Source organism: Genypterus blacodes, unplaced genomic scaffold (genome assembly GCF_046128005.1).
Source record: "Genypterus blacodes isolate CSIRO-AG114 ecotype Tasmania unplaced genomic scaffold, CSIRO-AGI_Gbla_v1 ptg000364l_1, whole genome shotgun sequence".
Lineage (NCBI taxonomy): Eukaryota > Metazoa > Chordata > Actinopteri > Ophidiiformes > Ophidiidae > Genypterus > Genypterus blacodes.
In genome coordinates this window covers 20001-47255 of record NW_027467147.1, presented here as the reverse complement: position 1 = coordinate 47255, position 27255 = coordinate 20001, and the positions used below count along the sequence as shown (strand labels likewise).

The window sequence follows — 27255 nt, the reverse complement described above, 5'->3', positions numbered from 1 at the left end:
CACTTCACTGTGGCTGTGCTGAAGAGAAGGATTCTGTGAAGTCAGAGGGCGATGAAGGACAGATCCATCCAGGCGATGAAGGACGGATCCATCCGGGCGCTGCTGTTGGATTTGGAAGTTTGGAGCCAAAGTGTTATTTTCTCCCCTGAAGCATTTTAATCCCCAGACTCTCTGATCAACACCAGTCCAGTCCAGTCCAGCAGGTGGCACTTGATATAAGTTTTATTTTTGTACTCCAAGAACAAAATATAAACCCATTTCCACTCCCCCTTATATAATAAGCCGTTGAAACTCTTCAAATATGTACAAAAGATATAAAATAAAACGTATAAATAAATAAGACTTGCTGCTGCTGCTGCTCATGAAAGCCCCGCCCCTCCCTCCCTCCCTCCCTCCCTCCCTCCCAGGAACACACACCTTAAAAGAGCAATCACAATGTTTGTGTGGTCGTGACAGTAAAAGTTTACAAGAACAAAAGTCTCACTCAAGTCAGAGAACATGAGAGCAGAAGCTCGGCCGCTCCACCGATGCTGAGCCTGAATGAAGCTGACAGAACCCCGACTCTTCTTCTACTGGGTTATTATTGCTAAATAAAATATAGCAAGTCTGAGGGGTTAAAGTTAGCCTAAGACAGTGGAGCAGCTGGGCTTTAATATCACGTTAATGCTTAGCAAGAGGATAAACGCCTGAATGAAGAGGTTGAACACTGTGGTGCACGCTGCCCCCTACTGGTTACTCGGCAGGAAATGCAGCCATTAGTATCTCAAGAACAAACAAGAACAATCTTAAACTGTTGAACACAGTCTTAACTAAGTGTGAGACCTTAAACCTGGGTGATGCTTCCAGAACAGAACAAGTGAGGAAGAAGTTTGTTATGCGAGTGCAAAAGGCAAATAATATCATCTTATGGCTTACTGATGTGAACGTGTTCGTCCTAGATAAGAGCCGCAGCAGCTTCCTTCTCCCGTCACAGCTTTGAGTCCTCGTGTTTGAGTCACAGCGCCTCTCGGTGGAGAAGCTTGACCCGGAGCAGGCACTTCAGTACGAGCCGTGCTGCCTTCAGGCCCCCTGGGGGTCACGTCAGTAGTCTGGTACTAAGCGGCGGTGGCGTCATGGCGTCTTCTGCATTACAGCAGCAAAAACTCACACAGGCCTTTTCTGCTCTCCTCCTGGGTACAACGTGTTCAAAGTCCACAATGATGACTGTGACACGGAGAGACAGCTGATGGGCTGAGGTATCGTCCATACATCCGTCAAGAGGATCCATGCAGGTCTGCAGCCACCATGTCTGCTTTGCTCCATTTTCAAGTGCTGCCTAAAAACAGAAGAACAGAAAAACTATCAGGCTGCTTTGAGTCATGATCATCACACTGAATCATCTGAGACAGGGAGAGTGAGACAGGGAGGGGCAGAGAGAGAGAGAGAGAGAGACAGAGAGGGAGGGGAAGAGAGGCAGAGAGAGCTAGAGAGAGGCCAACAGACCCTATGGACCCCTTGGACCTATGGATCTTCTGGATCTACTCACCCTCCTCGTCCGAGTCGAACCCAAACAGACTGGAGCAGGTCTGCAGCTGCCGGTGGGTCTGCAGCTCCTCGGCGCTGCAGAAGCAGACGAAGCAGCTGGGACAGCGCTGGCGCTGCTGCAGGGGCGGAGACACGGAGGAGGGCGGGGCCTCCCGCTGACCTTTGGAAGCCGAGGGGCAGAACATGGACATCTCCTTCCTGCGCTTGGGCATGGTGGTGTACTTCTCGTCCAGGTAGGCGGTGGGCGGGAGGCGTTTGTAGGACAGCCTCCTGAACCCAGGGGGGCCTTCCTCAGCCTGCTTGGCCTTCTCCTCTTCGCTCACAGCAACACACTGAGCCTTGTCTTCTCCTGTGTCCTGCGCCCGTCCATTCATGATGGCAGAGTACCCAAGGTGGCTCGTTGCCGGAGAGTCTGTTGTTGTCGAGGGGTCTGCTGTCACCGAGGAGTCTGCCGTTGTTGTCGTCGAGGAGTCTGCTGTCGTCGAGGAGTCTGCCGTCTCCTCAGGACGTTTCTCCACCTCGCCCACACAGCTCAGCACCTCTGCCTCTGCTGCCTTCTTCTCTTGGTCCTCTTGGCCCTGGGGCTTCTTGGCGTGCTTCCTCTGGGCCGATGAGACGTTTGGCTCTCTGTGTTTCTTCTTGACCGTCTTTGCGTCGGCGGCGACCTCGTGCTTCTTGGCCTTGCTGGGTTTAGAAGAAGCTGTTTGGCTGTGTTTTGGTTTTGTGGAATGAGCTTTCTTTAATTCTCCTCCTCCTGTTGTCTCCTTCTCTGCTGAGGTGGTTCCATCTGCAGCAGGTGTGTCCTCCGTCGCCTCTTGACCTGTAGATTTGGACGTTGTGGACTCTGTGTCTTTGCGTGGACGCTTCTCCTTGGTAGAACCTTCCTCCTCTCTTCTCTTGTGCTTCTTCTTTGTCCTGCTGGAGTCTGTGGGTTTCTTCTCATGTGGTCTCTCTGATCTCTCCCCCTTGACCTTCTTGCTTTTCTCTACAGAGGCTGTGAATGCAGACAAATGATCTTCATGGTTCATGGGAGCAGCAGATGTGGAGACGCTGTTTGCCTCGCGCTCCTTGTTGGGCGCTCTGGTCTCAGAGTTTGTCCCTGCAGGCCGTTTGTCTCCCTCGTGTGCCGCCTTGTGTTTCTTGGCCTTGGCGGAGGCAGAAGGAGCCGTCTCAGCGTGTTCGTCTTTCGGGCGGCGGCGTTTCTTCACCTGCGACTTCTTTAATTTGTCGGTTGTTGGCGTCTGGGTCTTCTCCTCTGAACTGGCGACCGTCTCCGTCCCTTCTGTCAGACTGTCGGCTGCAGCAGTTGGTTTGGAGACGGCGGTGATCTGCTCATCGGTCGATGCCACTGAAGGAGCTTGGACTCCGTCAGTCCCTTGGCTTGGCTGCATCTCGTCCTCCTCCGCCTGCAGCTCACTTCCTGCTGATGTGGGTGCTGTGTCAGCTCTTGGAGGCGGGGGGGCGTTCTGATCCTTCTTCACGCTGACGTTTCCTCTGGCGGTATCCTCGCCTCGATCAGCAGTCGTGTTCTCGTCGCTCACGGCCTCGCTCGGCTCGACCGACCCGGCCGGACGTGCTCTCCTGGGACGCTTTGCCTTCAGCTTCACCTGCAGCTTCTTCAGTTTGCTCTTCAGCTTGCCGCCGGGCTTCAGCAGAGAGGAGGTGGGGACTTGAGCAGATCTGGAGTGCGTCCTTGTTGCTTTTCTCAGCCTCTGTCTCCTCCTCCTCACAGCAGGGAGGGACGGCTGTGTGGAGGTGTTCTTGTTGGAGAGATTCTTCAGCACATTGGAGTCCTTGGCGTCGTCTCTCTTCTTCCACTCCTTCTGCTTCCCTGCAGACGTCGTTACCTTCCGAGCCTTCACACCTAAGGCCCTGCTCACAGTAACAGCAGTGTGACTCTCAGCCTGGCTGTTGTTGCATTTGTCAGCTGTCGGCGGTGTTTTCTTCACTTGTTTGGCCGTTTTGGAGGCGTAGTGCTCTCTCTCATGGAGGTTCAGGGCCCAGAGGCAGATGAAGAGTTTAGAGCAGCCAGGGAGGCAGCACAGCGCCTGCAGAGGACTGTGCTTCCTGGTGTGGCGTCTCATCTCCAGGCCCGACTTGAACCTGGCCGTGCAGCCTTGGTGGAGGCACGGGTGCCGTGGGGTGAGTCTGTGTCTTTCCACGTGGTGCTGGAAATGTTCAAAGCTCCACAGCACCCGCATGCAAACGCCACACCTGCTGTTCCCCACGTGGAAGGCCAGCCGCAGAGGGCCCACGTCGCCGTGGTGATCGTCCAAGGCGTGGTACAGGAGCGCCACCCGGTTTTTAGACGGGTCTGTGGACCAGGAGCACCTTTCCACGGGACAGTAAACTCGCTCCCGACCGTCCACGTGATTCTCCTCTGCGACTCTCTGCTTCGGCTTCAGGAGCTGAAGCGACTCCGCCTCCTTCCTTTCATCTTCAGTTGAACACACAAACTGTTTCTCCAGCTGAACCTCAGACGGACCCAAGTGCAGATCTCCGTTTTGCAGGAAGCCGAGGTTATTTCCTCCTCCGTCTGAATCCTTTGGGTGAGAGACCTCCTGCTGTGTCTCCAGCTGCTTGGAGCTCAGGTCCCTCGAGTCCCGTTTGAGCGTCTTAGTGTTCATGTGACCGGTGCTGTGATGTCCGTTCACCTTGTGGTTGGTTTTGGCAGCGCTCAGCTTTGATGCGTTCCCCTTCTGTTTGTCCCCCGTCTTCTTGTTGGATCTTAGCTTCCTGGACTCAGGGAGGTTCAGCGACTTCGTGCAGCCGGGGGATTTGTTGCGAAGCCTCTCGTTGTAATGTGAAGGACAGGAGTTTGCCGCCTTGGCCTTGGCGGCGGTCTTGGGTGCGCCGAGGCTTTTGATGGCAGAGCCTTGGGTCTCCTGGGCTTTGTTATCGGCCGCCTCTTTGCTCTTCTTCAGCTTCTCGATGTGGTTGGACAGGTGCATCATGGCCAGGAGGTCGTCTTTGAACAGCGTGCCACAGAACATGCACTCGTCTTTGCGGTAATGGAACATTGCGTGCACGACCACCCGATGGCCCTTGAAGGTCTTGTGACAGAAGGTGCAGCAGTACTTCAGCTTGGACTCCTCCGACTCCGGCTGCTCGTCGTCCTCAGATGTGTCTCCGTCGTCCTCCTCTTGCTTTACTCGGACGTCGGCGTCTGCAGAAGCTCCGTGTTCTGACGCCGAGCTGCTGCAGGTCAACGCTCTGCGGAGAACGTTCGCTTTACTCTCAAGCGCTGTCGGTAACTCCTCAGAGGCCACGCCCTCTTTGGAATCCAGACTGACCTGGAACCCGTCTGGTGCCAGTTTGGTGACCATCTCTGTTACCAAGGTCAGATCACAGAGGTCATCTTTGCTGTCGGGCTCCTCAGGTGGGGACGTCTCAGTGTCTCCATCCTGAGGGGACACGTGTCTCTCTGAGCCTTCAGCTGAAACCTCTGGAGCCTCTGTGATGTCAGAACCTTCCACAGCGTCAGTGAGGATCTGAGGTGCTTCTTCATGAGACATTATGTTATTAAGTAGAGACGCATTCTTGGCTTCAGCCTGAGAGAGGAGCGGAGGGGGAGACTCCACATCTGGACTCGTGTGAGCTGCAGCTGCAGGCTTTGACAGTTTGGCCGGAGAGCAAACTGGAGCCGTCTCCTCACAAACGTGTGCGGTCGGAGCTGCAGAGTCCAAACCTGAAGCGTGGGCTGGAGCCGCTGCAGGTGTTTGTGATGCAGTGGCCACGTTCTCGTCAACGCTGAGCCTTTGGTGCTGGCGTCCTGCTCCAGTTGTGTTCTGTGAGAGCTGCTCTGCGCTCTGAGCTGGAGGGGCCTCATCTAAAACTGGGTACTCCGTCACCTCGCCTGCCGCTGGCGTCTGGGAAGCAATGGCGAGCTTAATCTCAAAGGCGGGCTTCTCTGAGAGTCTGTGTGACGCCTCGGTGGATTCAGTCTGGGGTGCGTTCTTATCTCCAGCTGGGCAGACTCCTCCCCTCCGTGGTTCTTTGGGTGGACTTCCCTGCACAGAGGAGCGAGTGATGGTGGAGACGGAGCCTCGCACGTTGGGCACCACGCCTTTCCCTTTCTGCCGCCGGGCGTAGCAGTGCAGCTGTTGCACAAACGCAGAGGCGTCTCGCGCTCTGACTATCACTTCGTTCCGGTGCCCGGTCTTGGCGTGCTGCGCCGAGGCAGGAAGCTTCACCGTGGGTTTGTAGAGCAGCATCTGAGGGAAGCCTCTCTGTCTGTTGCAGGCTTCCTCTGTGAAGGAACCCAGCAGCTCGTTGTCTGGCAGCGAGAGCTCCAGGATGACGTGAGGAGGCGACGGCGGTTTGTCAGACGCTCTGTGTCTGGCCTCGTTCCTGTCCTGATCAGACCTCTTCTCCGTAGAGGATCCATGCTGCCGCTGGTGTGGAGATCTCATCCTGCGCCCTTTGCCCTTTGAAAGAGCGCCATCTCCTCCAGGAGTCCCTGAGTCTTCCAGGAGCCACCTGGGTCTCCTTATCCTCCGCTTTGGGGGGTTCTTCTCTGAGAGCCGCGTGGTGCGCCGATGCTCGCCGTGACCAAACTGGCCATTGTCCTTTTTTTTGTCCAGCTGCCAAAACGAGCGGCGTAGAGGTCCAGACGGAGCGTCCTTCGTGCTGCGCTGGCCCCTCCTCCTCACAGTGTGGTCCACACATAAACCTGCCTGGTCCAGGTCAGATCCGTCCCTCTTCTTTGCTCCTCGTCTACCTTTGTGACGGATGGTTGTGCTTGAACAGAAGTTGGACTCTTTGGTGCAGTAGCTTGGGAGCCAGTCTTCATCCATGATCTCCTCCAGGGCGCCGCTGGCCACCTTCTCACTCATCAACTTCAAACAGTTGGTCCGCAGAGCAATCAGGTTCCAGAACTCTGGGTCAAAGTACAAGCCCTTCTTCAAGACCTGAGGAGACGACAAAGGATGCATATGAAGTCAACGTGAACTCAAATCCTAAAGTCGTAACGAACAAAGGATTCAAGCGCCGCTCTACCTGGAGGGTCTCAAAGCGGATGTGATTGCCGACCGGGCTGCGCTCAGCGTGGTACTCCTGGTCCGGGTGCATGTAGAGAAGGTAGACCATCTTGTAGGACTCCACACTGCGCTCCAGGAAGAAGACCAGGAGAGCACAGGCGCGGCACACCTCCAGGTCAGCGGGCAGGAGGCTGGCGATGGTTTTGTAGATGAGGGACTTGGTGACGACGTCATAGGGGAGGCAGGAGCCCAGGGCGTTGGCACAGAGCTCCACACAGAACCGGAGGCCTTCTTCACCCAGCTACACACACACACACACACACACACACACACACACACACACACACACACACACACACACACACACACACACACACACACACACACACACACACACACACACACACACACACACACACACACACACACACACACACACACACACACACACACACACACACACACGTAAACAAATAGAAGCTTCACAGTGGTAAACAAATCAAAGCAGTGTGTGTGAAGTAAAGACTGGCCTCTTGCAGTATGACTCTGATGAAGGGGAAGATGGAGTTGACGTTGGTGGCAGAGAGCATCAGCTGATGGCTCTCCTCAAGTAAGGACTGTGTGGGCGTCCTGAGGCGGCCATGAAGCTTACTCCAGATGAAAACAAGCTCCCTGAAGGGAACAAGATAAGAGTCAGGCTCAGAGAGAGAGACAGAGAGGGAGAGAGAGAGAGACACACACACACACACAGTTGTACCTACCACAGATAGAGCATGTCTCCCCTGCAGAGCTGCTGAGAGAGGAAGGCTCTGGTGAGGGCGAGCAGGAACTCGTCCGTCTCCTCCGTCTCCAAGCTACAGATGATCTGCACTGCATCTTTGCCACAAAAGTCAGCAACCTGAAGACAGAGACAAAGCATGGACGTACATGTGTGTGTGAGAGAGAGACACACACACACACACACACACACACACACACACACACACACACACACACACACACACACACACACACACACACACACACACACACACACACACACACACACACACACACACACACACACACACACACACACACACACACACACACACACACACACACACACACACACCTCCTTATGGAGATGGTCGTGCTGGGAGGTTCTGTGCAGCCATGTGAGGTAGACTTGGAGGAAGAAGAGGTGTTGCCCTGCAGTGGGATGTCGAGCACAACACTTAGCCAGAGCCACCGCCTCGCTGACACGCTCGCAGGTCAGAAGGTAGCGAACACGCAGCTCGAAGAAGACTGGCAGCTCAGAGCTGATGTAGCCATCAGCTGTGAAAGAGAGGAAGAGGAAGAAGAAGAGCACTTTAGTTCATCTGGACCAGCTGGAGGAGGCTGTTGTGATGTGTGAGCCACCGGCCGTACCTCCATCCTGAGGTAAAGGGGCCTGGCTGAGGATCGCCTGTAAGGCCGCGCTGGCCCAGGGTCCGCCCCTCTGCACCACCTGGCCCAGCTGACGGAGGTGAACATTCTGATGCCTGGCGAGGACCGAGTGACATTCCTGAGCAGGGAGGAGGGAGGAGATGATTCAGCAGGAGAACAGCTTCCATGTTTCATAACTCAGATTAGATTGAACATGATGAAGACAGTGTTTGGTCTCCTTCCTCACCTGGAATGCAGTAGTGAAGTGTGTGAGTTTGTCCTGTTGGAAGTCCGTCTGCTCAAAGAACAGCAGCGACTCAAACACACTCCTGTGAACACACCGCAGCTCGTCAGAACACCGTGGAATCTAAACAATCCCTTCTATACTGTCTGCCACATCAGGAGACTTGTTTACATATTTACTTCCTATTCTTTTTACTGTATTTGATCAACCTGCATCAAGACATGATAGCTAAACTTGAACACCAAATAGATTCACGATGGCAGGCGGGTCAGGAAGGGGGCGGGGGGTTGTTGTATGACATCATCCTCTAAGCACTGTACCTATGAGGTCATCAAACTAACACTGATGTCATCTCAAACTCCGATCACATCATTGTTCAACAGAACCTTTGCCGTCTGCTGAGGCTCTGTTATTGTGTCTCATTTGTCTTCATGATCACACAGCTTGGTTTCTCTCTATGGATTTAGTTCTATTCCTTCTGTCCACCTATACTCAAACCGACCCTGCTGCGGTTTACGAGCCACGTTAAGAAGAACAGGTTGATATGAACCACACAGGACATTTAAGAGGACAAAGCCCTTGAAGGAGGTATGGGTACTTACAAGGCCAGAGTGCTGAGCGTGTGGAGGACGTGGTCACAGTTTGATGAGAAAGAGGCGCAGGCTCGGGCGAAGCAGCGGAGAGCCGCCTCAAGGACCCTGAGCCGAGGGAGCGGCACCTGCCAGCCGGAGACGTGCCGCTCTACCAGCTGCACAGAGGGGACAAGAGCAACAACACAAAGATAAGAGGGAAACCACAACAAGCCACTGTGAGTGAGGATCGTCTCTCTGCATGACATGTAGTTTAGATGGCTCACACTCGGCTCTCTTACAGCCACGAACTAGACCGTGATGGACACACACACACACAGTCAAGAGTATAACATTGATTACTTTATTACTAATTGTCAGTGGATCAATCAGGTTTAATCAATCAAACAAAGCTGCAATCTAGCTTGGAAAAGTAAGATCGACCGCCTGTGCTTCACGTGCACCACATCACTGCCGTGCACACTGATACAACATGTGGGTCACGTGTCTTTAGAGCGGCGTTGTAAACTCGTGAAGGAGAAGCCGTCAGGTCCCTCAGACAAACACAGTGAGCCGCCGCTGCCCTCTAGCGGCGGGCGCGTGTAACGGTCACTGTTGTGTTTGTGGACGTTGACGCTGTTGTGCTGCTGCGCATCTGTGCAGTTACGTTACCAAACTCCTACACTCTTGACTGTAAAGGCCTGAATGCGCTCCTACACCGCCCGAATACTTTAAAATGACAAACTAAAGCGTGGATGTGACGGCAGGAGCGGCTCGGCTGTGACTCCGCTGCGCTGCGTGTGTGTTTGTGTCACTCTGGACTCACCGTGATCCTGTCTGACGTTACATCTACGCCTTATAGTGAAGTCCTGATTAAGTAGATTGGATTCTTTGCTCTAATTTAGCTCCAAAACTAAACTTCTGAGGTGTTATCGTATATAAACTAAGTGAATTATCTTCTGCCTATAGATGTTTAACGGCCTGTGTTGCTTGTAGCTTCAATTCTGCTGTGCAAGTCAACATTTAAGATGATTTATGAGCTGGACTCCAAAGTTAAGTTGGTTAGGAAACAATTGAGTCCAGCAGGAGTCGCTCACTGTGACGTGGTTTACTTAGCCAACAGCTTCCTTTCACAAAAGAATATCCTCGACAAACTAACCTAGTGTCAGACTGTGAAGCTGACACCTGCAGAGAGGAGATATTAGGTCACAATTCACGGAGCTAACACGGAGAAGTTGCAGGTAAATTCGGGGCTAGCATCAGCGCTTAGCCTTAGCTTGCTAGCTGAGCAGCGGGCCATCTCTGCCGAACAACAACATGTCCGCCGCTTCTCTCACACGCCTCTGACTCGGGATCACCTCTTATAAAGTGAACTATGCGTCACGACACCATATTAGTTCTGACACAGACTGCGGCTTGTTGTTTCTGGCGATGGAAGCCTGCGAGCCGCCTGCTAGCAGCCCCGGAGCCGCTCTGGGGGAGGGGGACTTGGCCAACATACACGCCGATATCTCCGTCAACAAGTCCGCGAGAACCTCCGGCCGCGACGCCGTACCTTGCAGAAGCCCGAGCAGAACTCCTCGCTGTCGGTTCGCAGGTCCTCGGTTGAGAGGCGGCTCAGCAAACTCCCTAATTGTGTGTGTAAGTCTCCTAACTCGTCCACAGTGCCCTCTTCCGCCATACTGCCCGTGTAGCCTCGCTCGTAGCTGCTAGCTCACAACACAGACATCTACGGGCATCCTGCGCGCTGATTGGACGGTGCCGATATCAATGTGTGGGCTCCTTTAGTGCTCCAGCGTACACCGGATGCACCGGAGTCTGACTGATGCAGGAGAGCAGGGGTGCCCCGCCCACCCGGGGCTAAGAGAGAAATGTTACAGGCGTCACAAACCACATGGCTGATACAAACACAAACACAGCGCGTTAATGACGCTTAAAACACACACACGCACACACACACACACACACACACACACACACACTTTAAAAAATCACATCTGTCGACATTTCCCGTTTTATCCTGCTTAGACTAATCCTAATTATGTGATGTCTTTATACACAAACTATGCAGGATCAGTCGGGTTGTTTGTGTTGTTAGAGATAAATAGTTGTGTTCAGTGTCAAAGTGAAGGGAGTGAGGCCACCTGATCCCACTACTGCTGGTTTGATATGTGTGTGTAGGACATTCCATATATGGGTTAATCATTTATTATAAACATAGAAAGAGCGAGAGAGCTATGCAAAGTAATGTAAAATTAATAAGACAGTAGATGACAAACAGGGCGCCAAGGCTGACATAGGTTGTGTAGAAATGACACAGCAGTGTGGACGGCGCAGAGTTCTGGATGACGTCAGTGTTGTTGGTTCGATCATATCAATCAAACAACACTCAATGGCAGAAACACACATTACTTTAAAGCTTTATTAAATCATAAATATTCATTTATGGCAAAACAAAATCCATTAAGAATGTTTCCTACTTGTACAGATGAAACGGTCAGAACAAAAGTAAACAGTGGTTTTAAGGAAAGTGATTGATGTGGACTCTGCATCAGCTTCATTTGGAGTAAACGCACAGAAGAAGCAGCTTATTAAGAAGAAGCATGAGAATGATGCCTTACACAAACATCTGGACACTCTGATGTCCCGCCTCTTGTTTCTGATGTTTCATTCATACGCAAGTAAAAATTAAGGCCAACATGACACAACGCTTTGGTTAACAAACACAATAGTAAAAGGATCCCTAATAAAGCTGTGATGATTAAAAACAACCGTCTACATGACAAACTAACAAAATATGAATGTTTCCTCTATAGCCAGCTATAATAATGATTTCTACTTCACACAATAAGCAATCGATCATCATCCATGACGGCGACATCATGTTCAAACAGATTTAGCTTTCACCCTTAAGATTTTTACATTAAAAAAACAGAAGATCATTGGAAGTTGGAAAAAGAACTCATCGCAATTGAAAAGCTTTTTGAAATCACTCCTGTGTGTGTGTGTGGGGGGGGGGGGGGGGGGGGGGGTGGGTGTGTAAATGTAAGATCTATACATGCGAGTGTGTGTGTGCGTCACACGGTCACAGCTCGTCGGTGGACTCGGACACCGATCGCTCTCTTCTTTCCCGGACCGTGACGAAGTTCAGCAGGTCGACAGCCGTCACCACGCCGAAGACCATCTGCTTCAGACTGGGAGAGCCGTCCGTCAGGTCTGAGAGAGGGAAACAACAAACAGGATGAGGACTGAGACCTTTAAAGAAAGACTTTTGTGTCCACCGCCAAAAAGAAAAACATTCAATGTTGTGTGCATGATCACGATAACAGCTGTTCACCGATCTGCCACTAGTCGGCAGCATTGTAGTAACTACACACTCCTCTCTGGATTCGACCATCAGAGAAGAAGGTCGTCCAAGATCTACATCACGTTTCAGATCCTCACTTTGAAGTTGGACTTTAACTAGCATGTGTTTCAAAACACAAACACAAAACAACTTTGTTGTCCAACTAAGCTCGACCAATGTTATCAGAGGAAACGTTGGTGTGACGAAGTCCGACCACAGGGGACAGAACGCCGCGTCCTTCAGGAAGACAACGACCCTGAAGTGCAAACACAAGTGGCTTGGGGTCGACGGTTATTTGTTCACTGATTAAGTGTCTAAAGAGCAAAAGGACACAAGGAAGTGAGGATGCAGTGACAAGGACCTGCTCAGGTTTGGAACAACTGGACTGAAGAATCACGTGTGTGTGTGTGTGTGTGTGTGTGTGTGTGTGTGTGTGTGTGTGTGTGTGTGTGTGTGTGTGTGTGTGTGTGTGTGTGTGTGTGTGTGTGTGTGTGTGTGTGTTGGGGGCGTGGTACTCACACTGAATCTGTTCGTGTACGACCAGGGCGAAGTGGTCGGTCTCCAGGATGCGGGACAACTTTCCCAGGTTGTCGGTCAGACGGATCTGAGAGCAACAAAGAGACAACAAAAGGGTGGGCGGGCTGAATAGGGCGAGGAGGAAGACCAGGGTGAGGAAGAACAAAGAGTTCACGTCTGACCTGTTTGAACTGTTTGTACAGCACTTTGCTGACCGTGTCTGAGAGTTTGATCTTCCCTGCCAGGATGCAGGCCAGCATGTTCCCTAAGGTCACCATGCCCAGGATCAGCCTGCCAACACACACACACACACACACACACACACACACACACACACACACACAGTCCATAAAGTGAACTGGTGTTTCCTGAAACACACATTGAGTAACAACAAGTCTAAACAACGAAGCCTTCACAATGCACGCAGAGCGACACACACCCTGCCTCGTCCACCACGGGCGCCTGGTCGAAGCCTTTCTCCTTCAGGATCTTGATGGTCTTCTGGCAGGTGACGGTGGGCAGGACGGTGAGGGGGGCTGACAGGTTCAGGCCCTGCAGCTTCAGGTTCCACCACCTGACAGAGGGAGCCAGGAGATTAGCACATACATACACACACACACACACACACACTCACAGCTGGACGAGCCAGAGAGAGAGGAGAGGCACGTACCAAGGCTTCTTCACCATGAGGTCCTCCTCCCTCAGGAAACCCTTCTGGACCATCCACTTGTCACTCAGGAACTTTGACCTTGAGCGCAGACAAACAAAGTATGAAAACATCACACACACACACACAACACAACACAACACACACCAGCAGTGATGATTCTCACAGTGAGACGCCAAACTGAATTACCCTGACTGCCCACATGGGGGCGTATGGCCTCACTGCATTAGTCTGACTTCACCACCTCTGCTCCACCATACGGGACCTTCCCATGGTTGTGACCAAACATGTGATTTAGGGGAGGTGTTGTGAAAACAAACATCTAATCTGAGTTTACTGGCATTTCTAGATCAACACAGTGAATCATGGGAGGCCAAAGTCTGGGCCTGGGGGGCCGGGGCAGGTGGATGCTCACATGTAGTTGCGGATGGAGTCTGGCAGGATGACCACACAGCGCTGACCCTCCTTCAGCTCTTTGGCCACTTGCACCGCTGCAGCCATGGCCGTCCCAGAGCTGCCACCTGTCAGAGGAGCACACAGGGAGGAGGCCACGCCCTCAACATCTGCACCCAACCAACCAACCAACCAACCCAGCTGCTGCTACTCTCACATCATGATGTCACTTCATGTGTGTGTATGTGGACTGACCGCACAGCAGGCCCTCCTCTCTGATCAGCAGGCGGGACATGTTGAAGGACTCCTCATCCGCAGACTTGTACCAGGAATCAATCACCTGCAGACATGAAACAAAGAGTTGAGAGAAGGATGGAGGCAAATCCACGCATTTAGTGTTTCAACCAGCTTTGGACTCACTGCTCTGTCCAGCACGGTGGGGATGAAGTCGTAGCCGATGCCCTCCACCTCGTACTGGGTCTTATCCGTCTTGTTAAGCTCCTCAGGCTCAGCCAGGATGGAGCCTTCGGGGTCGACGCCGACAATCTGTGCACAAGACGCCGCATTCATGAACAACAACAACCGCCGCCGCCGCTCAGAAGCAAAAGTGTCTATCATCTTTGCAGAGCTGAGGCCCGTTAGCTGTGAGGTGACGGGTCGGTGCTGCAGAGTCATTCAGCACCGCCACGGTCAGAGAGGCTTCATGGAGCCTCAGCACAGTCATGTTGAGTCAGAAACAAGAAAGGAGGACAGAGGATCCCCTGTGGCTCTGTTGTGTTTGGGTCCTGGAGCTCTAAATGAGCTCCGGATATCCGAACCCAGCCTGTCAGCGGCCAAAGAGCCGGACAGGAACAATCTGCTGGAGACAGGAAGTCAAAGCAAAGTGCAGAACTGGCAGTGGGATGATGGAGCGCCTTTTTACTTTCTCAGCAAAATAAAACAAAACCTCAACCTGGAGCACAGGGACCCCAAACTAAAGAGGAGCAAACACTGGAGTCATTGTTCTGGAGCCAAGAGCAGAAGGGACAGGCTGCATGTCCAAGTAGCAGAATGTCTGTGTGTGTGTGTGTGTGTGTGTGTGTGTGTGTGTGTGTGTGTGTCTGGTTCAGGGGGACCTGGTTCAGGGGGACCTGGTTCAGGGGGACCTGGTTCAGGCTCTGTGTGCAGAGAGGCGGCTGACCTTGATGTTGGGGCAACGTTCCTTCAGTTTGCGAGCGATGCCGGTGATTGTTCCTCCTGTTCCTGCTCCCGCCACCAGCATGTCCAATTTACCTGTCAGGGGTCAGACCGAGGTGTGGGTCAGACAGGCGTGTGTGACAGACAGGCGTGTGTGTCAGACAGCCTACCAGCCTGAGCGACACCGCCAAAATGTGACGTGGATTCCTAAAGCTTCTTCCTCTAAATGTTATCAAAGCGTGTTTACCGTCGCACTGGGCCAGGATCTCCTCGGCTGTGGTGTCGTAGTGAGCCAGAGGGTTGCTCGGGTTGCGGTACTGGTCCAGGATGTGCGAGTTGGGGATCTCGTTCTTCAGACGCCAGGCCACGCCCACGTGGGACTCTGGCGAGTCGAAGCGTGCGCTGGTGGGCGTGCGGACGATCTCGGCTCCCAGCGCCCTCAGAACATCCACCTGCAAGGAAACGAGTCGGGATCTCAGCACAACAGCAAGACCAGGTTCTAAACCAGGTTCTAGTCCCAGATCAGCCGGCCCTGCTCGGGCCCTGCTGGGGTCCCGCTGAGGTCCGGATGCCACTCACCTTCTCCATGCTCATCTTCTCCGGCATGACGATGATGCAGCGGTAGCCTTTCACAGCCGCAGCCAGGGCCAACCCAATGCCTGCACCAAACACAAGCGGAGTACAACATCAATACCCCCAAGACACAAACCTTCATACCTCCCCCAAAGCCACGCAGAGCCCCGGGTGCTGACCTGTGTTTCCTGAGGTGGGTTCTATGATGGTGTCTCCAGGCTTGAGCAGCCCGGCGTTCTCTGCATCCTGGACCATCCTGAGACTGATCCTGTCCTTGACGCTGCCGCCGGCATTGAAGTACTCACACTTGGCCACTAACAACAAAAAAGGAGACCGACAGGAATGAGTCAGAGAGTCAGAGAGTAAGATTCCCGGCCGCTGGGTGTCTGGACTTGAGCGTGGCGTGACTCACGTAATTCACACTTGAGGCCGAACATTTTGGGAATCTTGTTGATGCGCACCAGGGGAGTGTCACCGATCCGGTTGAGGATGGTGGGAAGAATGAGAGGAGGATCGGATCTGAGAGGAGAGAAGAATAGAAAGCATAAAGCGACACATTCAGACTCGCTCCAGGCCTGAAAGACAAACCTGGCTGAAGATAAAGAACACAGATCTGGATCATAAATAAGGGAAAGGACAGAAAGTAGAGCAGGAGCAGCTGAGGCCCGTCTCACCTGAGGATCTGGGTGTGGGGGGAGGAGTCGTTGGAGCCCTCCAGGGTCCATGTGCAGCGGCTGGGGAGGTCAGGCCGGATCCACTTCCTCTCGGGGGAGACGCTTTTCGTCCTCAGGGCAATGGATCTGTCCTCTTTCTCGGTGTCGGGCATCTTGTCGACCCCGTTGAGGGGGAAGGATCCCTCGCGCAGCACCGCCTCTCCGTTGGAACAGTTGAGCATCTTGGCAGCGTGGGGGCACACGGGGCCGCCGCTCTCTTTAGAGGAGGGGACTGATGGCATCGCTCAGCCTGAAATAGCAACAAGAAACTGATTTGGCCTGCGTCCGTTGATCAAACTCAGATCGGGTTTTGCGCATCCTGCTCTTTGCACCTGGTGTGTGAGGAAATGATGCAACTAGGCAGAAACAGAGGTAACAGGAGGTTTCAGGATCAAACTCTCCCCAGCATCCTCTAATCTCATCTAACTACGGCCAGGCTGAGCCCCAGATCCACATCAGCAAATATGGGCAGGAACTAAACCAACACCGCTTTACTCTTATCCTACAACAAACATGTTTTGGCAAACAGGTTCTGCTTTGAGGCGCAGCCAGAGGGCAGAACCGTGTGTGTGTGTGTGTGTGTGTGTGTGTGTGTGTGTGTGTGTGTGCGTGTGTGTGTGTGTGTGTGTGTGTGCGTGCGTGCGTGCGTGCGTGCGTGCGTGCGTGCGTGCGTGCGTGCGTGCGTGCGTGCGTGCGTGCGTGCGTGCGTGCGTGCAGCCATGATGACTTCATGTTGCATCATCCAGTCTGACTTTTCTCTACGCAGGTTTGATTTACTGGTCACTCTTCAAAACCATATTCGGTTCAGTGACCACCGGCCAGATCTATTTTAATGAGTAAGATAGAGTAACACATGCTGAGTCGTGCATCCACAGCTCAGACCCAGTCTACCTAAGATGACAGAGTAAAGCATCATAAAGGGATACGATCATTATCACAGGCAGGAGACGGTCCAGTCAGCTGGGACCAGTGAGGTGCTGCCACATTGGGATAGAGATTTGATGAGATTCTGTAGCACCTCAAACATCCAGCTGCTCTCTGAAACATGCAGGCAGGATGGCTCACACTTCCTCCCCATCCTGCCTTAGATGGCAGCGCATGAAGCCTCACTAACGCACAAAGCAAACACCACCACAGGCGCCACGCGAGGTTCTAACAGCAAAGCAACATTTCACCGCGCGACCGAGCGAGCACGCTGAAGGTAAACGGTGGAGACGCCCTAAGCAAACACAACACTGTGAGATGGTTTGGTTGAAGGCAGATTTCAGACCTTGTTTCACTTCTCACCCTGTGTGAGTGTCATCCTTTAGAGGTAACTTCTCTGAGTCTTGCATCATCTGAAGGACATTAGTCATCACTTCTCAACAGCTGAGCTGCTTTGGTCTAAGTGGAGAGAACAGAGGAGCGTGTTAGGAAAGGAGTAGGTGGGATCTGGTGCTGGCAGTCTGAGGCAAGGGTCAACACTGCAACGTGACCCTCTGAAACCTAATGTGGCCTCGGCTTAGTGTGGGCTCATTATATGGCAGGAAGGAGCTCAAGGGCTTGAGCTTTACAAGCAGAGACTTTCTCACACTGGTATTCAGACTTTATAGACCTGCTGGGGAGGCTTTGGAAAATTGTTGTTTTTGTCTGCTAAAAGGCCATGAATGCCGCCCTTATCAGGCTGCTTATCGGCCTTAACTGAGGTATCTCTAATGCCCTCTGGTTCTTTAAGTGTTTGTAGGCAATCTAGTCTCTGCAGTGTCCCTGAGAAGGTCAGGATGAGGGTTTGAACCTTTGCCGTGGCCTTTCAGGTGCAGTCAGGTCAGAGGCTTCTCTCTGCTGTGCGGCAGCAGGTCAGACACTAAAGAGATTCACTCAACCAATACAAATGCTGAGGCTGAATGTGAACAGCAGGAATGCTGACCAGAGAATCACACAGACTGCAGACACCTACGGAACAAAACCCAACATGTCCCAGGCAGCCGCATGGGTTTGGATCCAAGAAACCACAAGACGATGGTGCCAGAAACGCTCAGTCACGTCTAACGGTTCCGTTTTAAAGCGATAACACGTGGGATCGTAACGCCGGAGAGTAAACAATAAAGCTTTCATCAAGATGAGCCATGTCAGAATGACGATCCACAGCCGGTACAACCACCCGGAATTCCCCCTGAAGCTAAAATAACTGGAAAAACTGCAATACGGCTCCAAAAGTGCGTTTGATTATATTTAGCAGGCAGCTGAACAGCTGAAGTGCGCAGTCGTGTTGTTGCATCAGTGTGTGCACGCGTGGAGTAGGTAAATACCACGGAGCGCGTGTTTCATTCTGTGGCTTAAACGCGATTCACCGAAGCATCAAACTCCGCTCACCTGGGCCGTTGAACGTCGCAGCGAAAAGAAATCAGCGGCAGTCGGCGGCAGCGCGGAGTGATGAGCAGCGCGAGCAACAAAGCGCAGCGCAGCAGTGACGACAACACGTGCGGCCGCCCGACACGGCGGCGGCTCCGCTCGGGCCGCGCGCTCATTGGCTGCGGCGAGGGCGTCGGTTTGGTCCCGTCAGCCAATCACAGCGAGGCACCCTGGGAACGGCCGTGGGGTGGGGAGGGGGGAAGGAGAAGGCATGGTGATGCGTTTACGGCCACCATCTGTTTTTGGTTTTTATTAACCCCCGACTCGCCACACACAGACTGGTGGGTGCAGGTTTGTGTGTGTGTTTGTTTCTGGTGCTCAGTGTGACTTATCCCGATCAGATCAGTGTGATTGATCCACTGTAACTGGATCAGATGACCTCTCTCAGATGACCTGGGTGCCTGAGGACCCTCCTGTGTGATGGAGCTCAGTTTCTGATCAACCAGCATGAAGTGAAACACATTGTTCTTCACATTGATGATCGACCCATGAACTGGATGTTAAGGAACGATCCAGGTCCTCTATTGACGATGTCGTCATTAATCATTGAAAAAGTTTGAGGAAGTGATGATAAAATATTGATTTGGTAAAATATTGAACCATTTTGCTGTCGACTAAAGACAGTAAGAAAGATAGATTTGGAAAGTTTCAAAGTCCATTTGTTGTTATTTTCCTGAAACATAAAATCATCAAACAAATAAATGGATCAATTGAAGCGTTTGAGGGATGATGTCATGGTGATGATGTCATACCAGAGGACCAAGGTCGAGTAACAAATCTGTTTTATTGAGAAAGCGATGTAAGCTCGTCTTAAAAAAGGGAATAAAAGAAAAACACAACAATTCACCAAAAGAAACAAACATCTGCAGGGGCTCAGGGTGGGGGACGGGGGGCACTGGGTCGGTCTGGGCTTCCTTTAGAACCTCCCCGAGCGTTCTCTGTCCCTCGATCTCCGCCTCTCACGGTCCCGCCGTTTGTCTCGAGGTCGGGATGGCGCTCTCTCCCTGGATTGTGAGCGAGAGCGAGGCCTGATGGGAGAGAGAGAGAGAGACGTTTACCAGCTGAGCACAACGCTGAGACAATGGGACCATGGACCTTTTCCCCCTCGTACCTTTTCCTGCGGCGGCCGTACAGCTCCCTCCGAAGCTCCCTGGATATTGGTTTGAGGTGCATGAAGTTGCAGAAGCCGCCCCGGGTGCACTCTCTGGAGGAACACAGGCACACCAAGGGTTAAAACTTAAGTCGGGCTTGTATTTGGTGGATCGGCGCCACCGGGCAAAGTTCACCGGCTCACGCTGAGACTCCGGCCAAGCCAAACACCTGAAGAGGATCAGGCCCCCCTAACCTGATCCAAACACTGGGGGAGACAAACAAACCTGGACCGACGGAAAAACACTGCAGGTCTCACAGAGCAGAGGCTCATCAGCCCCTCCCCCTCTTCCTCCCCTCTTCCTCCCCCTCTGTAAGCACTAACTCTATCTGTGCTCTGACTCATGTGAACACAGGAACCAAACAGCTGGCAGCGACTCTGGGTGGTGCTCAAGGCCGAGGCAGGATGAAGGTCAGAGTGGTCTTCCTCCCCTCTTCACCTCTCTAGGGTCCTGATGTATAAACACGCTGGCACAAACGTGTGTTTAAATAAACTGTCGGATTTCAGGATTTTTATTTTTTTATTTCTCTTCCCCTGCAGTTTGTTTGTTTGATCTCACACACACACACACACACACACACACACACACACACACACACACACACACACACACACACACACACACACACACACACACACACACACACACACACACACACACACACACACACACACGTGGCTGTGTTGATTGCTGCACGTTCCTCACTCCTGATAAGCTCCGTGCCTTGTAGATAACAGATATTTGATTGAAAGCCATTAAAGAAGTTAAAGAGCAGCAGGACTGAAGCTCTCATACCGACCCCATCTCATACTGCCGACAGCACGCTTCCCTGAAGTCTGTGACGGGCGACAGCTCTGCGTGGATGGGCTGGGCGTTAAACCAGCGGTTGTTCAGGTCCATGACGGCTTTCTCTGCATCTTCCTCACGACGAAACTAAACACAAAGAGAGAGAGAGAGAGAGAGAGAGAGAGGGTGGGGAGGGGAGTGAGAGAGTGAGAGAGAAAGAAAGAGTGAAAGAGAGGGTGAGAGAGTGAGTGAGAGGGAGAGAGAAATAGAGAGAGTGAGTGAGAGAGCATGTAAGTCAGTAAAGCGCGCTGGCCCTTTAAATGTAACGGTGACACTTTATCCCTTCCTATCTTACAGATTTTGTCAGGATGGACTCAGATCCCCGGGTCACTAACCTTGACGTAGACGTTTCCCACCAGGTGGTCTCCCAGGTTGTCACACACATTCATCTCCTCCACCTCGCCGTACTTCTCCTCCATCTCTGTGAACACCTCCTGTGTGTAAAAGAGGAGAATGATCAACCGGCCGGGGCCAACAGGTGAAGCCTCCGCAGACACTTAAGACCACATTACACTGTTGGCTCAACCATGGGTGCCCGGCCCACATCCCTGTGCTGGGATCATTACCAACAACAACAACAACACAGGGCTGCACTCAATCTGCTTACATCTGTAGTTTAGTCCATGATTAACATGCAGAGAGAGAGAGAGAGCGGCTGCACTCGCCCGTCTCACTCCACTGCAGTGTAAATATTAGCTCAAGAGCCAGCAGGAGACTCCTGGGTTGAGTCACGGCTCAGAGTGGAAACACGTAGTGACTTGGTGAAAAGAACAAGCGAGCACAAAGGGTCGCTCACCTCGAAGAACTCGTCATAGTGCTCCTGCATTTCCACATCGCTCACAGCACCTGGGAGAGGAGAACAGGAGCAGGGTTAGGATTCGGTACGGAGCGGCGGCGTCACTGTGTGAGCTGAGAGAAGTGACCTGTCAGCAATAAGCAAAGGGTCAATCTGGTGTGGTGGAATGTTACGGGACACTATAAAGACTTCTGTCTGCCGCTCAGCCCAAATCAAAGTGTATTTCTCTTGAGCTGATCCTTCTTAAGACTCCATCTATACGTCTGTGTGACACTGAGATGATGTCACCGTCTAATGTGAGGACGATCAGCATCCAAATACAGAAAGTGAGAGAATCCAAAGATGGGGCTCAATCCCAGTAGAGACGTAAGCTGGTATAAACCCTGTGCATGTAACCTGTCCATGACTGAATACTTAAATGTGAGCGACAGAAACACTGTGAGAGAAATGTTAACACTTTCACATCCAACACATCTGTTTCCCCCTCAGCGCAGGAACGACCCAAGCAGAGGCCGCACACATTACTGCCCACATCAATACAAAGATAAGATAGATGGACCTAAAGACATCAGTCAATCATTGGGCCGGCTACAAGTAAAGATAAAGGCCTCTGAGGAAACATGTCGGAGCATTTAGAGTTGTGTTACATCCAGAGAGGGAGAGGTGTGGTGAGTTCTATGTGTGGACGTGTGTCTACACTGGGCCAGGTGAAGGTGTGACACAGTGAGTTATAGATGTAGTCGGTGTCAGAGGGTCCTGCAGATGAAGGGAGGACTTACAGTGTAAACCATCAGCAGACTGGGCAGAGTTTGGAAGCTTACGGTAAATGTTCAAGAGGAAAATGGTCTGAAATACAAAACGTACACTTTTGTGATATAAATCAAAACAAAAATATTGAGCTGGGGAGGGAAAATGTTCTAGTTAGATATTTAATGTCATATGTTTTGAATCACAGCCCGATAGCAACAATCACAGGAAATCTAGGAACAACAGAAGCTTTCAGAGATCTGGATGTAGCATGGGTTTAGAGCAGATAAGCTGCCAGGTGTGTGTGTGTGTGTGTGTGTGTGTGTGTGTGTGATGGCTGATCTGCTACACTCTGGGTGATAATGAGCTCCTGGGCTGAAAGAGAGCAGCGACTGTGAAGCTGTCAGGTCCCAGACTTACAGCGGGACGCGTCAGCCGTCTGTGCACTGTTCTGGGGGTTACGGTAGATGTTCTGAATCAAGATGGTCTGTGGAGGGAGACACAACGTAACAAGGTTAGACAGAAGGGGTTTGATGATAGCATAAGTGTCTACAAAAGGTTTGTGTCCAGAAGATGGTGATCCTGACCGCGTCCTCACCTGGCTGAAGGTCGGCTTGTTGTGCAATCTAGAGCAGCGGTCCCCATGTCTGCACGCTCCGATTTTGAAGTAGAAAGAACAATTGACCCTGGAATAGAGAGAGAGGCATCAACATCAGCAGCTACAGTGTGAACAATGATGGCACAAAATCACGTGTGTGTGTGATGTTGGTCATGTATCCTAACCCTAACCCTGTGTTGAGGTGAAGTTTTATTGCCAAGTAGGCTTTTTTCATTTACAAGGAATTTGCAGATTACAGATACTGAGCCTTTATAAAGACAAAGTAAATTATCAGTGATCTGTCAATAACCTAAAGAGTCTAAACTTTAACACAGTCACGCTCAAATCATAACAGAAACCAACGCGGTGTCTGATGTAAACATAAACACTCCCATCAGCTGTGTGTGTGTGTGTGCATGTGTCTCGTGCTCTCTGCTGCCATCCACCGGCCAGTTGAAACACCGCAGCCCGCCATAGCAGCACTTTGCCAACAAGTTCCTCAGCTAACCGCTCGTAGTCGGCGTTACGCGCTTGGCTAGAAAGTAGAAATATTCCTGTGTATCTACGCTGCGCCTACAGAAGCCGGCGCGGTTACCAAACGAGTAATTTCCGCCCAGAACAGCAGCACAGCGCCGCTCAGTGCTACAGACGCTCTGTGGGCTCCATTCAACGCGTTAGCTCAACAGCTCCTCCCGCTAACATTAGCTTGTCTGGGGCGTTCAGGGGAGCCAGCTACGGCTACAAAACCACCCCACTGGCGGGAGAACTCGAGTATTGCACATTCATTTTATCCCCAGATGAGTGTTAAATAAGCTACAGGGGTTAAATACTAAATTAAACTTACTTGTCTTTCTCTGTGCCGAAAATGGATGCCAGGTACTCCGCCATTTTCGGCCCGTCGGAAGCGTTTCGACTACGTCATTACGCACGTTGTGAAGTTACGGAGCTTGCGCAGTCGTCTCTCTCCGGTGACCTGCATTACCTCCACTCACCACACAAGGGCGCAGTTACTCAAACCTTCCTCCAACTACCATAGACTGTATTTATGTTCGTAGCCATTAAATCTAAATTTATTGCTACAAAGTGCCCGTAGATATCGCTTCAGTTGAATAGTTATGCGTTTAATTTAATTATTTCATTACTACATGTGCAGAACTTGGTAGAAATCAAACAGTTATATTTCAGGGGTCTCATTGTACTTGTTATTCCTCTATATGTATAAAACAGCTGTATCGATGGTATGTGAGCTGTAGGCACACAAACTAGGTGGATGTGCAGAGATTGTGTGGTAACGATGATTGTGGCTTTATTCTAGTTGATCACCAAACACACTCCCATGGTGTCGGCCCCCTCAGACCTCAGATGATGACGTCGCATCAGTATAAATACTTTTTAAGTAAAGTTAAAGTCTCCAGTGCTAACATCATAATTTATCAATCAACCACGTCTTAGAATTTGAATGGACTTCAAATTCACTGTCACAACCACCCCCGTCACACACATACACACGCACACACAGGCTACAAGCATGTAAGGACCAGAGACGACAACAGCACAGAATATGAGCAGTTCTCCTGTTATTGGACGAAGAGGCCCCAGCGTCCTCCCCTCCCTCTCTGCACACAATACCTACATCCTCCACCGTCACCACAACGCCGTGCAACAGGCCCACAAAGCTTGCAGCAGTCGGGCAGAGTGAGGATGAAAGGAAGGGTGAGGGGAGAGGAAGTCGACTTACAGAAGGTTAACCACCAACGCTGCCAAGAAGTGAGGAAGACTTGGCTGTGCACAGACAGAGATCAGGTGAAGAAGAGTATGTCTGAGGAACAAGGAATCAGTCAATGGGGCCATTTTGCTCGAGCTGCAACTCAGCGCCTGGAAATGTGGGAACCCCCCAATGTGAGAAGTTTCATCTCATTTGCGTGAACCGCAGCGTTTAAAGACCACCCATCATCATCACCCCACCTTAACTGTGAGGAGGAAGAGGTAGAGGAAGGGAGAGAGCAGAGAACAGAAAGAGGAAGCTGCACGTTTTTAAGTAGCATCACTTTCAAATCCAGACACTTTGCGTCTTGTCAGAGCTACAACATGGTGATTGTAGCCAAACGCCTGCTCTTGGACTGGACTGTGTCAGGATGAGGATGGACGGCTTCCCGACTCCTTCCACCATGAGGCCCAAAGGCTCCTGGGCCGCCCTGCATGTGTCCCTGGTGGCAGCGCTCCTTCTCACATCTAACGCTGACAGTAAGTCACTTTTCTTTGGATATTTCTCTCACTATTCCTGCAGCGTGACCTTTCCCTCCTAGGAGGCAAAGGTCACGCTCCTCCGAAAAAGCACATCGCAGGTCTCTGAAGGTCACATCCTTCAGTTGACTGTACGAGGGCAAATGAATCGAGGGGTTTGTTAAGTTTAGCAGAGGACAGAGCAGGCGGACAGTGCAGTCGTCACACACACACACACACACACACACACACACACACACACACACACACACAGGCTTAAGTCACGACAGACATCAGGCTGAACATGAAAGTGTGTGTGATTCTACCGGAAACAAAATCAAATCAAAATATTTATCTGCATGAGTGACTGCAGAAAACAATCTGTTCTGTTCTCTTGTTGATGATTGGTGTGAAAACAGTGACATCATTCATAAGTGAAAGCCTAAAGGGAACAAAAGTATCAAACTTATCGATTCCTGCATCGTCACATTGAAGGGAAGCTGTCGAGGTGTTTTGTATTTATAATATAATTTATTCCTGTATTATAAAGTTTATGAGTCTTTTAACATAAATAAACTTAAGTGTTCAGCTAAATAAACGCCGGCTCTGCTTCATGTTCAAGTTTATATCAGTTCAAACTGAGTCAGGTCATAAGAGAAGCTAAACTATTTTCTCAGTACCACATGAAAGTACCTGAGCTCCCTCAGCTGTAAACAGGCACAGTGACTAAATGTGTAAAAATGCTAATTACTCTTATTAATTTCTTCCACTCTGAGTGTTTTCAGCATGTGAGTGGGAGCCGGGTGGAAAACATTACTTTCTGAACTTTCTGCTAGCTTGAAAAAAGGAGAAGTCATCTTAAAATCAAAGAACATGAAGTTTAATTTTCTCCACTGATTAGTGGGTTTCATATCAAAGGATCGCCCACGATACAAGTTGGAGACCAGGAAGTCATACTTCAGTATTTCCAGCCCAGTACTCCTACAAACTACAGGCTAACTCCTTTCAAACCAGACTAACTCCTCCAAACTACGGGCTAACTCCTCCAAACCAGACTAACTCCTCCAAACTACAGGCTAACTCCTCCAAACCAGACTAACTCCTCCAAACTACAGGCTAACTCCTCCAAACCAGACTAACTCCTCCAAACTACAGGCTAACTCCTCCAAGCTACAGGCTAACTCCTCCAAGCTACAGGCTAACTCCTCGTGTTTATGATGACTGACTGACTGATGTAGTTTGGATTCACAGCTTTAGTTGTTACTTTAGTTTAGTTACTAACTCAATAATACAGAGATGAACATGAATACTTCACACCAGGCTCTTGTGGCTTCCTGGATGGGACACAGGATGTGAGATGAACATGATGTTCAGTCTCAGTTCCCTGTTGGGGTTCAGCCACATTTTGTTTCCATCAGTCGCACCTGTTTGGTTATTCCTGCAAAACACATCAGGATATGGAGTCCTAAGATCTAACCTGTTTGTATTTTCCTCCTGCAGGTCAGGATTCTGACTGTGTGCCTGAAGTTAACGTACGTCGGCACACAGTTCATCAAGCTCTGACTGGGGAGCGTTTCATGATTAACTGCTCTGTTACTTTCTGCAAGAATTCAACAAAACCACCACCACAAGAAATCTGGTATAAACAAGAGACAGAATTTACACCCATTGACTTCAACAACGCCCCCCACATTACAGCTGAGTGGATCCCACATCAGGAACTGGGCTGGATCTCCCTTTTGATTTTTGATACTGTGATCAGAAATGACTCGGGGTTGTATCAATGTGGATTTGAAGGACAAGTCAGTCATGCTATCAACGTGACCGTGGATGGTGAGTGATACACACACACAGATTTTAAACGTGTGTTCTACATGTGAAAGTATAAACCCTTTGATGTAAAGCGACTGTACTATTTTCCAGATGTTGAGCCCAGCGTAGTTCCACAGAGGAATGAGACCAGTAAGAGTCCACAGCCCCTCACAGTGACACTACAGTACCAGGTGACCTGTGGGAACACTAATGCTCTCTAACACTCCCTCCTTCCTTAGAACCCACTCTGAACCAGGACCCCGACCACATGCCCCTCCTGCTGTATGTCTACCCTGCTGCTGGGATCTTGGTGTTCGTCATCATCGTCATCGTCGTATCCGTGGCAGCCATGCAAGGCTGTAAAGGTGAGACGGTTTCTTTCTTCCATTCATCGACTGGGAGTTGAAGTCGAGCAGCAGCCGTCACGTTCACACTCTGAATTTGTCTGCAGGGAAGCCAAAGAACGATCGACCGAAGACAGAATATCAGGTCAGAGCGGAACTGAGTCCAACTGCACTTGGCGACGTGTCACAGCTTCAGCAAGGTTGTCATACTGGGCGTGTGTGTGTGTGTGTGTTTACAGT

The 27255-nt window shown here is 51.1% G+C and overlaps 4 protein-coding genes and 1 long non-coding RNA gene across 6 annotated transcripts in view; 2 read left to right on the top strand and 3 right to left on the bottom strand.

The window, feature by feature from the left end:
* Positions 1–405: 405 nt before the first annotated feature.
* Positions 406–10493, bottom strand: LOC142989028 (uncharacterized). The gene is made up of 10 exons (XM_076138388.1): positions 10279–10493; positions 8757–8902; positions 8158–8239; positions 7914–8049; positions 7618–7820; positions 7265–7401; positions 6990–7175; positions 6523–6799; positions 1526–6434; positions 406–1315 (listed from the first exon to the last, which is right to left on the bottom strand). The coding sequence occupies exons 1-10, from the start codon at positions 10402–10404 to the stop codon at positions 1305–1307; spliced, it is 6213 nt and encodes a 2070-aa protein (XP_075994503.1). The 5' UTR covers positions 10405–10493; the 3' UTR covers positions 406–1304.
* Positions 10494–11131: 638 nt separating this feature from the next.
* Positions 11132–18569, bottom strand: LOC142989021 (cystathionine beta-synthase-like). Its single transcript, XM_076138376.1, has 15 exons — positions 18460–18569; positions 16069–16357; positions 15807–15913; positions 15574–15708; positions 15401–15480; positions 15069–15273; positions 14826–14917; positions 14066–14191; positions 13901–13985; positions 13668–13773; positions 13256–13333; positions 13025–13159; positions 12768–12876; positions 12589–12673; positions 11132–11939 (listed from the first exon to the last, which is right to left on the bottom strand). The coding sequence occupies exons 2-15, from the start codon at positions 16347–16349 to the stop codon at positions 11809–11811; spliced, it is 1755 nt and encodes a 584-aa protein (XP_075994491.1). The 5' UTR covers positions 16350–16357; positions 18460–18569; the 3' UTR covers positions 11132–11808.
* A 694-nt stretch (positions 18570–19263) lies between these two features.
* On the bottom strand, positions 19264–23598 carry LOC142989033 (splicing factor U2AF 35 kDa subunit-like). Of its 2 annotated transcripts, XM_076138393.1 has the most exons (8): positions 23481–23598; positions 22637–22724; positions 22459–22525; positions 21292–21341; positions 20831–20929; positions 20449–20582; positions 19610–19702; positions 19264–19526 (listed from the first exon to the last, which is right to left on the bottom strand). In XM_076138393.1, exons 1-8 carry the CDS (start codon positions 23522–23524, stop codon positions 19415–19417), a joined length of 687 nt encoding a protein of 228 aa, XP_075994508.1. In that variant the 5' UTR covers positions 23525–23598; the 3' UTR covers positions 19264–19414. The 2 variants fall into 2 exon arrangements, with proteins under 2 accessions (XP_075994508.1, XP_075994509.1); XM_076138394.1 differs by lacking the exons at positions 22459–22525; positions 22637–22724; positions 23481–23598 and adding an exon at positions 22071–22137.
* Positions 19969–21049, top strand: LOC142989034 (uncharacterized). The gene is made up of 2 exons (XR_012960646.1): positions 19969–20059; positions 20793–21049. It is a non-coding gene; the product is annotated as an uncharacterized LOC142989034 (long non-coding RNA).
* Positions 23599–24187: 589 nt separating the features above from the next.
* LOC142989032 (B- and T-lymphocyte attenuator-like) overlaps positions 24188–27255 on the top strand; it is a 3658-nt gene continuing 590 nt past the window's right edge. The window contains exons 1-6 of the mRNA XM_076138392.1: positions 24188–24880; positions 26360–26692; positions 26783–26821; positions 26911–27036; positions 27123–27160; position 27255. The exon at position 27255 is cut by the window's right edge and continues 590 nt beyond it. Of these exons, the coding sequence (XP_075994507.1) occupies positions 24772–24880; positions 26360–26692; positions 26783–26821; positions 26911–27036; positions 27123–27160; position 27255 (646 nt within the window). The 5' untranslated portion in view covers positions 24188–24771. The remainder of the gene's footprint in view (positions 24881–26359; positions 26693–26782; positions 26822–26910; positions 27037–27122; positions 27161–27254) is intronic.